The following is a 14,073-nucleotide window of genomic DNA, read 5'->3' as shown; positions in this document are numbered from 1 at the left end:
CAGCCGCCAACAAACAATGATTTATATGTCTTCATTCAAAAGTTCTCAACAAGTTCAAAAACTTTGTTTTAGAGTTTGAATTCTTGCAAAATGACCCTATTACTTACAGCAGTCTCACACAAGAAATAACTTCGCCTTGTTAAGAGTCCATTTTCACCAAAGAATATATTTCATTTTTTATAAATTAATAAATTGGAGATCTAATTCAAAGACAGAAGTTTTAATTTCTTTTAAAAAAATCCATTTACCTAAAAGGTTACAATGTGAGGATAATATCTACAAGATTAGGCTGGGGCTAGATGACAATGTGTTGCGTGATAACAACTTGAGTGAACAAAAATATCTGTGCCAGTTGTTGTCTTGCAAATATTTTAAACTGTGATTTTGCTGCAAAAAAATGACAATGGCATGTGACTTGCATCAAGGTCTATGGCAAATGTGCAACTTCCGACCAGCAATCAGAGACCGAATATCCAACACATTTTTAAAAACAGTGGGGAAAAAATGTATTTAGTCAGCCACCAATTGTGCAAATTCTTCCAATTAAAAAGATGAGAGAGGCCTGTAATTGCCATCATAGGTAGACCACAACTATGAGCATCAAAATGAGAAAACAAATCCAGAAAATCACCTTGTCTGATTTGGCAAGATTTATTTTACAAATTATGGTGGAAAATAAGTATTTGGTCATGAACAAATGTTCATCTCAATATTTTGTTACATATCCTTTCTTGGCAATGACAGAGGTCAAAAGTTTTCTGTAAGTCTTCACAAGGTTGGCACACACTGTTGGTTGTATGTTGGCCCATTCCTCCATGCAGATCTCCTGTAGAGCAGTGATGTTTTGGGCCTGTCGCTGGGCAACACAGACTCTCAAATCCCTCCAAAGGTTTTCTATGGGGTTGAGATCTGGAGACTGGCTAGGCCACTCTAGGACCTTCATATGCGTCTTACGAAGCCACTCCTTCGTTGCCCTGGCGGCGTGCTTGAGATCATTATCATGCAGAAAGACCCATCCACATTTCATCTTTAATGCCCTTGCTGATGAAAGGAGGTTTGCACTCAAAATCTAACGATACATGACCCCATTTATTCTTTCATGTACACGGATCAGTCAGTGAAAAATACAGCCGACAGCACACAGATGCATGGGATGCAGGCTCCAAAGGCCCCGGGGCCCGTCGAGTCCAACAATGTATACAAATTTAAAGAAGAGGAACAGCATCCGTATCCAGGTGAAAAATTCTGTAGTTTTATTCTGCCATCATCAGATACAATGTTTCGACCCCTATGAGGCCTTTATCAAGTACTTGATAAAGGCCTCATAGGGGTCGAAACGTTGTATCTGATGATGGCAGAATAAAACTACAGAATTTTTCACCTGGATACGGATGCTGTTCCTATTCTTTAAATTTGTGTACACGGATCAGTTGTCCTGGTCCTTTTGCAGAGAAACAGCCCCACAGCATGATGTTGATGCCCCCATGCTTCACAGAAGGTATGGTGTTCTTTGGATGCAACTCAGCATTCTGTCTCCTCCAAACACGACGAGGCTTGTTTCTACCAAACAGTTTTACTTTGGTTTCATCAGACATAGACATTCTCCCAATATTCTTCTGGAAAATCCAAGTGCTCTCTAGAAAACTTGAGACAGGCCCGAACATGTATTGGCTTAAGCGGGGGTACACATCTGGTACTGCAGGATCTGAGTCCCTGGCGGAGTAGTGTGTTACTGATGGAAGCCTTTGTTACGGTGGTCCCAGTTCTATGCAGGTCATTCACTAGGTCCCCCCCATGTGGTTCTTGGATTTTTGCTCACCATTCTTGTGATCATTTTGACCCCACGGAGTGAGATATTGCATGGAGCCCCAGATCGAGGGAGATTATCAGTGGTCTTGTATGTCTTCCATTTTCTTATTATTGCTCCCACAGTTGATTTCATCACACCAAGCTGCTTGCCTATTGCAGATTCAGTCTTCCCAGCATGGTGCAGGGCTATAATTTTGTTTCTGGTGTACTTCAACAGCTCTTTGGTCTTCAGCATAGTGGAGTTTGGAGTGTGACTGTTTGAGGTTGTGGACAGGTGTCTTTTATACTGATAAGTTCAAACAGGTGCCATTATTACAGGTAATGAATAGAGGACAGATGAGCCTCTTAAAGAAGAAATTACAGGTCTTTGAGAGCCAGAAATCTTGCATGTTTTTAGGTGACCAAATACTTATTTTCCACCATAATTTGCAAAATAAATCTTGCGAAATCAGACAAGGTGATTTTCTGGATTTGTTTTCCCATTTTGACTCTCATAGTTGTGGTCTACCTATGATGTCAATTAAAGGCTTCTCTCATCTTTTTAAGTTGGAGAACTTGCACAATTGGTGACTGACTAAATATTTTTTTCCACACTGTATACAGCGGGGACATGCTGTATATTTAATCAAATTGTAAATATATGGGACAATAAATACCCTCTTGCTGAACACTGTTGACCTCATCCAAACCTAAAATAGCTGATTACATATGTCCTGTAAGATTAGACTTTTTACACAGCACAACAAATGTTAACAATATGTGAAACATCTGAAGCGGGAATGGGAACAATTACATATATTCAGTGAATGTTAATAGCTTCCTAAAGTAAGACGGCTTTTCTTTCAGTGAATAAGGAGGATCACTATGTAATGAAGAACATTGTTCCATCATTTACATTGCACTGATATGTATAAAATTCATAATATTAAATGGTTGCTCACTAATATCAAAAACTTCTGATGTCCCCGTCATATCATCCATGTAAAAGGAATTTTTCTCTACTTTTGATCTGTGGGGTTCACAAGATAATAGTTTGAAAATTTAATATATTGCAATTTTTATCTGTAATATTTGCTTTAGTAATTATTTTATATGGGCCACATTGTATACTATTATTTAGATTTGTAGTAAAATGCTATTATAGGATATAACTTCCGTACTTATGGTAAATAACACCTCTTACCTTTTAGGGTCAATAATCTTGTAAAGTTTTCCACTGTGTGCCTGAGTCATACTTTTACTGCTTGACAGTATGTAGATTTCACCTGTTAAAAATGCCAATATGACATTGCGGTTACACATATTATTTCATTGCATGCCAGAGGCATTTGTCAGATTTCTTATTTACATGATTTGGAAGGTTTAAAGAATCACCCCATGTATTTTTTTTCCATTAATTCTTTATAATGTGTATGTAATGTAGTTTGTATGTATTAAATTACTCACCTACTGCCTCCTTCTCCTGGATCCAGCGCCATTTGGCTCCTCTTTTCAGTAACGTCACAGCTCATCAGACTATCCGGCTCACTCTATATGTGAGCCAGAAGTCTCTTCAAGCCAGGTGCACATGGTCAGTAATTGGTAGCGCTTTTGACGCAGCACATGTCCGCTGCGTCCAAAGCGCTGCCGGCTTTTGAACGCAGGTAAATCCGCATGTCTTCATTGAACCGTGCAGAATCACCGCGTCCAATACATTGCATGGGTGAAATTCATCTTGCGGAAACACGAGTCTCCGCAAGATAAATAGACATGTTGCAGTCTGGAAAGACATGCCGCATGTCCGTCTCCGTGGCTGATCCGCGGGCGTTGGTGCACCCATAGTGAACATGGGATTTTTTGAAATCCCATCCACTACACTGTATCATCTGGACCCTGCGGATTGGATGCTGCACAAGTACGCAGCATCCAACCCACAGTGTTTACTGACCGTTAGAACATACCCTTAAAATCTAAACCTATGGAGCCTCGTTTTTACACTCCATAGACATACATTTTAAAAGCTACGTCTGGGTCACACAGCGCAGCATTACCAAGAGAGTGTGAAGATTGGTGATGTCACTCAAAAGAATAGCAGATGGCTCAGGATCCTCGAGAAGGTAGCAGTAGGTGAGTATATTGCGACACACACTAAAACTACTGTACATGCACATATACACACACATTTAAAGAAAAGAAAACTTCATGGGAGGGCTACTTAAGTTATTGCTTTACAATTTCCTAGTATTGTTGAAGCACTTCAATAGTCCTAGTTTGCACAAGATACTGAAGTATTTGTTTCCAATGATTCTTCCACACGCTATTACTCTTAATTAGAGATGGGCGAACCAGAACAGTAAAGTTCGGCGTCCGTAACAAACACCTACTGTTTGGGCACGGACACCGATCACGGACTCCACCAGGAAGGCCGTGTTACTGTTCGGGTTCGGCTACCCGAACACCGGGTGTTTGTCGCGCTGCCATGTGCATGGCAGCGTGGCAAACACCGCTTCTGATTGGGTGCGAAATCATCCCCACTGGTCAGAGAGCCACAGTTCCCACGCTGTCAAATGACAGTGTGAGCGCTCAGCTGTGATCAAAGGTACAAAGTTTACCTCAGGTCACTAGTGTCAGCTGATGGGAGTACTGATCCCATCATCCAACACCTGCTGCCACTAATTACAATTTATTTATTTACAGCACAGGAGCGGCTAATGAATACTCCCATCCGCCGCTCCAGCTCTCACTTTAATTATCGGCAGCAGGTGTCGCATGATGGATTCATTAGTCCCATCTGCTGACACCAGTGACTGGAGGTAAGCTTTATACCTCCAATCACAGCTCAGAAGCGATGATTTCACCGCTGATCAGAAGCGATTTTTGCCACGCTGTCATGCACATGACAGCGTGGCAAACACTGGATGGTCAGACCCCCCATTCAAGTGAATGGGGTCCGGGTTCAGGTAATGTTCTGGTACCTGAACCAGAACTTTTTGTAACAGTTCGGCCGAACCCGCCAGACCCGAACCTCAAGGTGTCTGCCCATCTCTACTCTTAATACAAAACCGTACACAATAAAATCAATACAAAATGAAAACACTTATCAGGGGATTTACCACAGCTGCAGCCTGTCTGTTTATAGGCTTCATAATTCACACATGGCAGCATTTAGATACATTTTATTCTCAAGAACCCCACAAAAAAAACACATTTACAGATTATATGTATTGTACCTAGTTCGTCTTCCCCGAAACCCAGAATGTGTCCTGTGAAAGGTCCTCTGCAAGAACCTCCGCTGCCAATACAGAATGGTTTCTCCTGCCATTGTTTAGTGACGGAGTTCTGGTGGAGCGTTACAAAGTTTCTGAAAGTACACAAGAATTACTTGCTTTTGCTTTCAAAGATTTAAAAAAAATTGCAATTTGTAAGAAAAAATATTTACAGACAACTTTTTTTAACATTTATTAATTAAATTTCCTCATCTGATTTGATGTTGACAACTAATCTGGCTGAACATTTACTTTTGTAAAATATATTATCAAAAAATGAATGGTAATATCTTTTTATATATCATACCTTATAGCTATACTCTGGCTATTAATCTAACTTCAGAATTACTAAAAAGTGGCGATTGTACCATTGTGCCAATATGGCCTTTGTAAAGCTATTATGCGGACTTAGAAATGTAGCGCTTGTCTTTGAGAATCTACCACATAAGGTATCTCAATTATAGTATATAATTATTATAACTTAATATATGGCAAATATTTGACAAAAGCCCTAATTATTCTTAGGATACGAATGAGCATCAATAAACATGCCTACCACACTGAGCTATACAATGCAAAGTAAATGTTTAGATCATAAACCAAACAATGGTAACAAATGATTTGTTCATGACGGCTTGTGTTACATGTGCGGGTGGTCAAATTTGAGGGAACATCGTTATAATGAGGCCAAACACTGGAGAAAAAAAACAAATTGAAAACACAATCTACCTATGTATGTGAAAAAATGTATATAGCTGTAAGTGTAAAACTCTACTCAGAAGTTGGGTTTCGCACTAATTGCTAAAATAAAAAATTGGAAGCACTGAGCTGAATCGTGCTGTCCATCAACACTGAAGACAGACTTTATAGACCTTCTATTAAGCTTATCTTGAAGATGTTCACTCAATAATACATGCTCCTTGGTGTCAGCAAAACAAAACTGAAAAAACACCTTTGTATCATTAAAGTAATAACTTCTAACATACCCATAACGGTCTCCAAATACATAGCTTCCATAAAGCCGTTCCGACTGACAACCTCTGTATATAAAACCACCAACTGTTTGTCCATTGCTTAGTGGCTTAAATTCTAACAGTGGAGGCTCATTTTCTGAAAAAGAAAAGGAACTGTTGTAGCATTAGGACAAAACAGTACAAAGGTGTCTAGAATGAATCTGAATTATGTGTTTAAAATAAAAAAGGAAAAGTAAGCAGAGTCCTAAAGATTTTTTGGTTAAACATATCTTACTTTTCTTTTCCCGAAGTGTCCCTAATCTGAAACTTTGATATCAATGCATCAGTATTTGTGTACAAACCTACTTATATACGGTAATATTATGCCGATTTACGTTTTATGGCTTTAAGAGGACTTGCCAACAGGTCAAAAAGTGTTCAGTTTTTGTTTTTAGTTTATTCCTGTTGTTCTCTTGGGTATTCCAGGTTTTGTTTTTTTTTTGTTTTTTTATAAATCCGTTATACAGTTTCAGTGATATGGGCCTTTTTGTTTTGTGCTAAATTTTATGATACTTACCAGTAGGGTATGGGTCATAGTATTTTGTCTGGGGTGAATTTTTAGGCTGCTCTACGTAAGTACCATGTTACCATGTGAGACTCACTCCTTTGGCAAATACCATAAATATTAGCGCTAAATAAAAAGGCCCATATCTATTGCACCTTATGTCTTAAAAATTTTTTAAAAAAACTTCAGGAAAGCTGTGGGAATAATTGATGAACTGAAGCGTAAAATTGTAGAATTACAATACGTGATTACGGGCTGTCCAACTAATTATTTTACCCAACCATTACTTAATAGTAGTAATATTCATATTTGCAAGCATCTAAAATTTGGTGGCTGTTACACATTTCTGAAGGTCCTCATACTGCGCTGATGTCCTGTCTCCTCTGTGGGTTACAGGGGAGGGAATATCAAAAATAACTTACATTTTAGAAGTTTCCATGCTGCTAAGCTTGCATGGTGACATACAAAGAGTGCAATCCATGTATGGTCTGCAGAGCAAAAGTGAATGTGCTTAAAGGGAACCTGTCACCTGAAAAAAATGCTATTAAAGTGCAGATGTGGGGTTAATTTGAAGGTTAATAGCATTATTAACCTGCTCAGCGCTTGTTTGTAGACAAACAATACGAGGAGAAAATGAGCTTTATTCCTCAGATTTCAGTCATGGGGGCGGTGCCGCCATAGCTGTAACCACACCCCCAGGGCCAGGAGCACAGCCACAGAAGCTGCTCTATATACTGAAAGCGGTGACTGAACCAACGCCGGAGCCGACCCTGTAACTGAAACTGGAATGCGGTGAGGGGGTTGGGAATAAAGTTCATTTTCTCCCCACAGCGTTCAGCTAAGTGTGGGCGCCGGGCAGGTTAATAATGCTAACCTGCAGATGAACCCCATATTTGCAGGTTAATAGTGTTTTTTCTGGTGACATGTTCTCTTTAATTTTAAAAAAATTCCTCTTCAGGTAATTTTTTTTGGTTCTTGCACAATTCTGGAGTACTTTGATGGGGAAATAAGTTGATTAGTGACGACCGAGTTTGCAGTGTAAGTTCCTATTTAAGGAACTGCCAATATCTTTGTTGGATCCCTGTTAGCATGACATATGGGTGATTCTAATATTAAATGAATTCAATGGCACCAAAATTTAGGCTATTCAGTTAGTAACCCATCTGGTTATTTACCATAATGGACAAAAGTGGGCTTTCCTATTTATAGTGGTGCTTGAAAGTTTGTCAATTCTTCAGAATTTTCCATATTTCTATGCTAATTTGAACAAAAACTACATTAGACTTTAAAACTGGATTTAAAAATTGACAAAGAAACCCCCCCAAAAAAGACAAAATGTTACAATATCCCATATATATGAGTGGTAGATATATGTGCACGTTTGTTTTCAGTAGCTAGTGTGACGTGTGCAGTAATAACTGCACCTAAACATTTCTGGTAATTGTTGATTAGTCCTGCACATCAATTTGAGCCCATTTCTAACAACAAAACAGGTTTAATTCTATTATGTGGATGGGTTTTCTTTTATAAAAATGACTTGTGTACTTTGGGTCATTGCCTGGCTGCATGACCGACATTTTCTTAAGATTCAGCTCATGGAAAGCTGTCCTCACATTTACCTTTTGAATTTGCTGATAAAATGTAGATGTAGAATCCATTATTCCATTAATGATAGCAAGCTGTCCTGGCTAGATGCAGCCAAACAGGCCAAACCATGACACTATAACTACCATCGTAATTTACAGATGGCATGAGTTTTTTTTGCTGTTTAAGGAAATGTTTTTATTTTGTCAAACATAACATTTCTCATTTACCCTAAAAAGCTCTATATTGGCCTCATTTGTCCAAAGAACACTGTTCCAATAGCGTTCTGGCTTGTCCGGGTGATCATTAACAAACTGCGATTCAGTAATGTGGTTTTTGGAGAGCAGTTGCTTTCTCATAGCAATCCTCCCATGCAAACCATTGTTGTTCAGTGTACTTCTAATAGTGGAGTTATTAAACTTAACATTAGTTAATGCCTTTAGATGCTTAGAGGTCACCTTGGGTTCCTTTGTGACCTCTTGGACTCTAATACTCCTTGCTCTTGGCGTGATCTTTGTTGATCGTCCACATCTGGGGAGGGTAATTATGGTCTTGAATTCTCTACATTTGTAGACAATCTGTCTGAGTGTACATTAGTGAAGTCAAAACTCTTTACAGAAAATCATCTCTAAAGAGTTTCGACTTCACTAATCTACATTCAGACAGACATTTTTACAGCCTCATGAGCATCAACATCTACTCTTTTGAGATTTTCAAAAATTTCCTTTGTTCATACCATGATTTACTTCCACAAACATGAAGATCAGACTTTGATAGATCCCTTTTCTTTAAATAAAACGCCTTGCACTCTCACATCTGATTGTCATCCCACTGATTGAAAACACCAAAATTTCACTTTCAACTTATCTTCAAATCCCAAAGGTTCACAAAATTTTGCCACTCACAGACATGTGATACTGGATCATTTTCCTCAATAAAAACATTACAGAACCTAGTATTTTTGTACTCATTTGTTCGATTTTGCTCTCTTTATCTATTTATAGGACTTATGTTGAAATCAGATGTAGTTTAAGGTCAAATGTTTGCAGAAATATTCAAAATTCGGAAGGGTTCACAAACATTCATGCACTGCTGTATATTCTCTACACTTTTTATCAATAAATGTACTGAGAAAATAGTTTTCCTTTTGCCATCTGGATGTATGTATTTTGCGGTACCAGTTACCATTTTTATAATCTAAATAACTTTTTTCTTCGCAGATATGGAAATCATAATGTAGCCTACCATAATCTTTTCCTTTAATGATATGTAGTATTCGCGAATTTGACCTGTTCTTAGCATTGGAATCTGAGCAAAGAATTGTTAAATTCATACTGCTATCTTTGGAATGACGATCGACAGCACACCTAAAATGAGAAAAAAAGAAGTGAGTAAAAAATTCTATATTCTGCTTTTTAAAGTATTTTTTTTCACATGAAAAATAGTGTCCTAACTTACAGAAGCATGTCATAATGCAGTATGATCTGAGCACATTTATAAATAGTTTTATTACAAAAATTTCAAAAATTCTGTATAACCTGTAATTTGTTAAATTTCTTCTAGGGTTCTGAGTTCTCTGTGTGGACCTACTCAATGATTGATGCCTATCTATTAGGACCAGCCACTAGACTAATAAACCTATGAAGAGCATCAATTTAAATTAATAAACTGCAGAATTCTCATACTAAGAAAACATGTTACCTAAAAAATGTGATCATTCTTTATCGCCACATAAACGGTTACAAAACGAAACAGATTTCCTAAATATATTTCATAATCTATCTGATAATTCTGAGCATAGTGGTCAGAGACAAATATACTGGTGAGAGATCTCATAGTTAAAGTCTAAATTTCTCCTTTTCTACTTCTAGATAATAACTCCCCCACCCCAATGCTGTAATGTCTGATGAGTGAAGCACTGCAGAATTTTACGATAACTATGATGGAATCAATTCATTTTAGGATTCCGTTTCTACATGTCTCATAGCTGTTACAGGAGTTATTTCATTCAATAGTTTAAAGGGATTGTTGAGGAATTTTATACTGCTGGCCTAAACTTATGATATGACAACAATATCTGATCAATGAGGATACAACACCTGGCACCCCCGCCGATCAGCTGTTCTCAACTCCAGTGGCAGATGGATGTGCTCAGTTGAGTAACGGAGCTACATAGCTGTATAAACTGGGCAAGATACTGCACAACTTCCCCTATTAATTTGAATTGAGGGCGGATGTGCAGTACTCAGCCATGGCAACTCTACAGTTGACAGGGTTGTGCTAGCCAGTGGGGTGATAGGTGTCGGACCCCCACCAGTCAGATATTGATGACCTATCCTAGGGTTGGTATGGCTGTATATTTCACAGAATTCTAAAAATCATACCTCTTTTGTCATAAACCAAAGTGCGATTGCTAAAAAGTGATGTATTAACGCAGCATTCAAATTGCCCTAATTTGCCATTAATTTGCATTGGGCTTCAAAGTTCTAATCAGATTACTACAAGACAGATATAATTGTAATTGTTTTTCTGCCAACTATATAGTTATAACAATCTTCCTGACAGGTTTTCTTCAAATGTAAAATAAAATAGTTGGGAGCTTATTTGTAGTTCATTAAAGTTTAATGGGGCCCTTTGTGCCTTCAATTTGTAAAGAGTTGTCTCACAATGGAAATTTAGCACTTATCCAGAGGATAGTGGGCTCCACTACCGAGATATCCACTAATCATTTGGATATTGGGCCGCGAGCCACGAGTTCTCTGAGGCCATGCAGTTCAAAGGAGTATAAATGGAGCATTGGTCTGGCATGCTTGATTGAAGATCTATAGGGATGATGGAGACAGCCAAGTACAGCTTTCTGCTGTTTCGTTCAGCCTATAAACACAGAATAGGGCATGCTCAACCTATTCAAACACTTACTGTAGTTATATAGTGATTAGAAACAGACATCTTGGGTTCCCTGTCACATTGTTTGCTGGATGGTGTTCCAGAACTAGGCCCTCAGAGATCCTTTGGGTAGGAGATAAATGTTCATTGTGAAGTAATCCTTGTAAATAATTGCAAATGAGTGATCCTATGAACTCTCGCTTTCCGAAAATCGTGCAGTCTAAACAAACTACCAATCACCCGATTAATGAGTAAAATGCTCATTGGATGAAATGATCTTTTGGTTTGCTCAAAAGCTGATCATTTTCTGCAGCAGAATATTCACTTTAAATAGGATTTGAGCTGTCAAAAACAGCCTATGAACCATCTGCTATTGATCAATCAGGCTTTTAAATGACCACCAATCAGTAAATATCTAAAGAGCGGTGGTCATTTAATGCCACAAAATTGGCTGATGTAAACACATTCTTATCCTCTGCCCATTCAAACTTGTATCTTCTCAGTTTCCTCTCTGTGTTTTAAGTGCTTACAACAATAATGCGTGGCTTACCTGCCTGGGTTATGAAGTCCATGTGCAAAGATCTCAGGTGGCTGGTTTGTACTGTTAAAATGAGGATTGCTTCTTGGTATGGAGTAGAGAGCATTACATCCATCAATGTCAACATCTAATCGTAGTACTGACCCTGTAAAATCACTAAAAAAAAAAATGTGATAAAAAAATGTGTCAAATGATAAAATCTTCAATTCGTTTTACAAAAATAAATTGTGAGTAGTAGCATAAAATAAAACATCCTAAACTTACATTGTAGGAATACAACTATGTATAACGCATTGCTGAAAACAAAATACTACAGCTCTAAATGACCCAAGGATATGAATCAACTTTCATTCTATAGAGTGTACCTTAGAAGGTCAAGCAAATAATCTGCTGGTTGTAACAGTATAATGTAAAATGTTCTGAAGACATTAACCAAAATCAGAAAATAACTACTATATAATATACACTCACTGGCCACTTTATTAGGTACACCATGCTAGTAAGGGGTTGGACCCCCTTTTGCCTTCAGAACTGCCTCAATTCTTCGTGGCAGAGATTCAACAAGGTGCTGGAAGCATTCCTCAGAGATTTTGGACCATATTGACATGATGGCATCACACAGTTGGCGCAGATTTGTCGGCTGCACATCCCTGATGCGAATCTCCCGTTCCACCACATCCCAAAGATGCTCTATTGGATTGAGATCTGGTGACTGAGGAGGCCATTTGAGTACAGTAAACTCATTGTCATGTTCAAGAAACCAATCTGAGATGATTCGAGCTTTATGACATGGCGCATTATCCTGCTGAAAGTAGCCATCAGATGTTGGGTACATTGTGGTCATAAAGGGATGGACATGGTCAGCAACAATACTCAGGTAGGCTGTGGCGTTGCAACGATGCTCAATTGGTACCAAGGGGCCCAAAGAGTGCCCAGAAAAAATTCCCCACACCATGACACCACCACCACCAGCCTGAACCGTTGATACAAGGCAGGATGGATCCATGCTTTCATGTTGTTTACGCCAAATTCTGACCCTACCATCCGAATGTCGCAGCAGAAATCGAGACTCATCAGACCAGGCAACGTTTTTCCAATCTTCTACTGTCCAATTTCGATGAGCTTGTGCAAATTTTAGCCTCAGTTTCCTGTTCTTAGCTGAGAGGAGTGGTACCCAGTGTGGTCTTCTGCTGCTGTAGCCCATCTGCCTCAAAGTTCGACGCACTGTGCGTTCAGAGATGCTCTTCTGCCTACCTTGGTTGTAACGGGTGGCAATTTGAGTCACTGTTGCCTTTCTATCAGCTCGAACCAGTCTGCCCATTCTCCTCTGACCTCTGGCATCAACATGGCATTTCCGGCCACAGAACTGCCGCTCACTGGATTTTTTTTCTTTTTCGGACCATTCTCTGTAAACCCTAGAGATGGTTGTGCGTGAAAATCCCAGTAGATCAGCAGTTTCTGAAATTCTCAGACCAGCCCTTCTGGCACCAACAATCATGCCACGTTCAAAGGCACTCAAATCACCTTTCTTCCCCATACTGATGCTCGGTTTGAACTGCAGGAGATTGTCTTGACCATGTCTACATGCCTAAATGCACTGAGTTGCCGCCATGTGATTGGCTGATTAGAAATTAAGTCTTAACACACAGTTGGACAGGTGTACCTAATAAAGTGGCCAGTGAGTGTATATAGTGGAGTAAATAAGTACTGACGATTTTGCACGTTCTTCCACCTACAAAGAATGCAAAGGTCTGTAATTTTTATCGTACTTACAATTCAGGTGTGAGAGACAGAATGTTTAAGAAAAATACAGAAAATAACATTGTATGATTTTTTCATAATTAATTTGCATTTTATTGCATAAAATAAGTATTTGATACAACAAAAAACAGAGCTTAATATTAGCACCTTTGTAATTACAGAGGTCAGACGTTTCCTGTAGTTCTTGACCAAGTTTGCATAAATGCATCAGGGATTTTGGCCCACTCCTCCATACAGACCTTGTCCAGATCTTTCAGGTTTCGGGGCTGTCGCTGGGCAACATTGAGTTTCCGCTTCATCTAAAGATTTTCTATTAGGTTCAGGTCTGGAGACTAGCTAGGCCACTCTAGGATCCTGAAATTCTTCTTACAGAGCCATTCCTTAGTTGCTCTGGCTGTGTGTTTTGCATCATTGTCATGCTGTTGTAAGAAGGTTGGGCCCTAGCCCTGTAAATATTGTTAACACTGTTTGCCTTTCATATTGACATGTTTGTATGTGCTTATCTGTGCATTATACAGTATGTAAGCAGTGTATATGTGTTTACTGCCATATTGTGTTATACAGATATACTTGGTAGAGACAATGTAGTTAGTGGAAAAGGACACAAGATGGGGGAACTGAGCACATCCATATGGAAGCACACTAGGAGGAGACTAGAGGGTTAACTAGGGGACACTAGAGAGTTAATTAGGGGAGTGTTAACAGGAAATTAGCTGAGAGACATTTCCTGAT

The 14,073-nt window shown here is 38.8% G+C and overlaps 1 protein-coding gene across 1 annotated transcript in view; it reads right to left on the bottom strand.

The window, feature by feature from the left end:
• Positions 1 to 14,073, bottom strand: part of HHIP (hedgehog interacting protein) — a 148,367-nt gene that overhangs the window by 24,983 nt on the left and 109,311 nt on the right. Inside the window, exons 7-11 of the mRNA XM_073549789.1 lie at positions 11,593 to 11,736; positions 9,402 to 9,523; positions 6,041 to 6,164; positions 5,019 to 5,149; positions 2,993 to 3,074 (exon numbers count right to left, since the gene is read on the bottom strand). Coding sequence (XP_073405890.1) covers positions 2,993 to 3,074; positions 5,019 to 5,149; positions 6,041 to 6,164; positions 9,402 to 9,523; positions 11,593 to 11,736 — 603 coding nt within the window. The remainder of the gene's footprint in view (positions 1 to 2,992; positions 3,075 to 5,018; positions 5,150 to 6,040; positions 6,165 to 9,401; positions 9,524 to 11,592; positions 11,737 to 14,073) is intronic.

The sequence above is a fragment of the Dendrobates tinctorius genome, unplaced genomic scaffold (genome assembly GCF_039654945.1).
Source record: "Dendrobates tinctorius isolate UK_male_01 unplaced genomic scaffold, ASM3965494v1 ptg000161l, whole genome shotgun sequence".
Classification (NCBI taxonomy): Eukaryota; Metazoa; Chordata; class Amphibia; order Anura; family Dendrobatidae; genus Dendrobates; species Dendrobates tinctorius.
The sequence above is the reverse complement of the archived record's forward strand: the minus strand, read 5'-3'. Positions and strand labels throughout refer to the sequence as shown.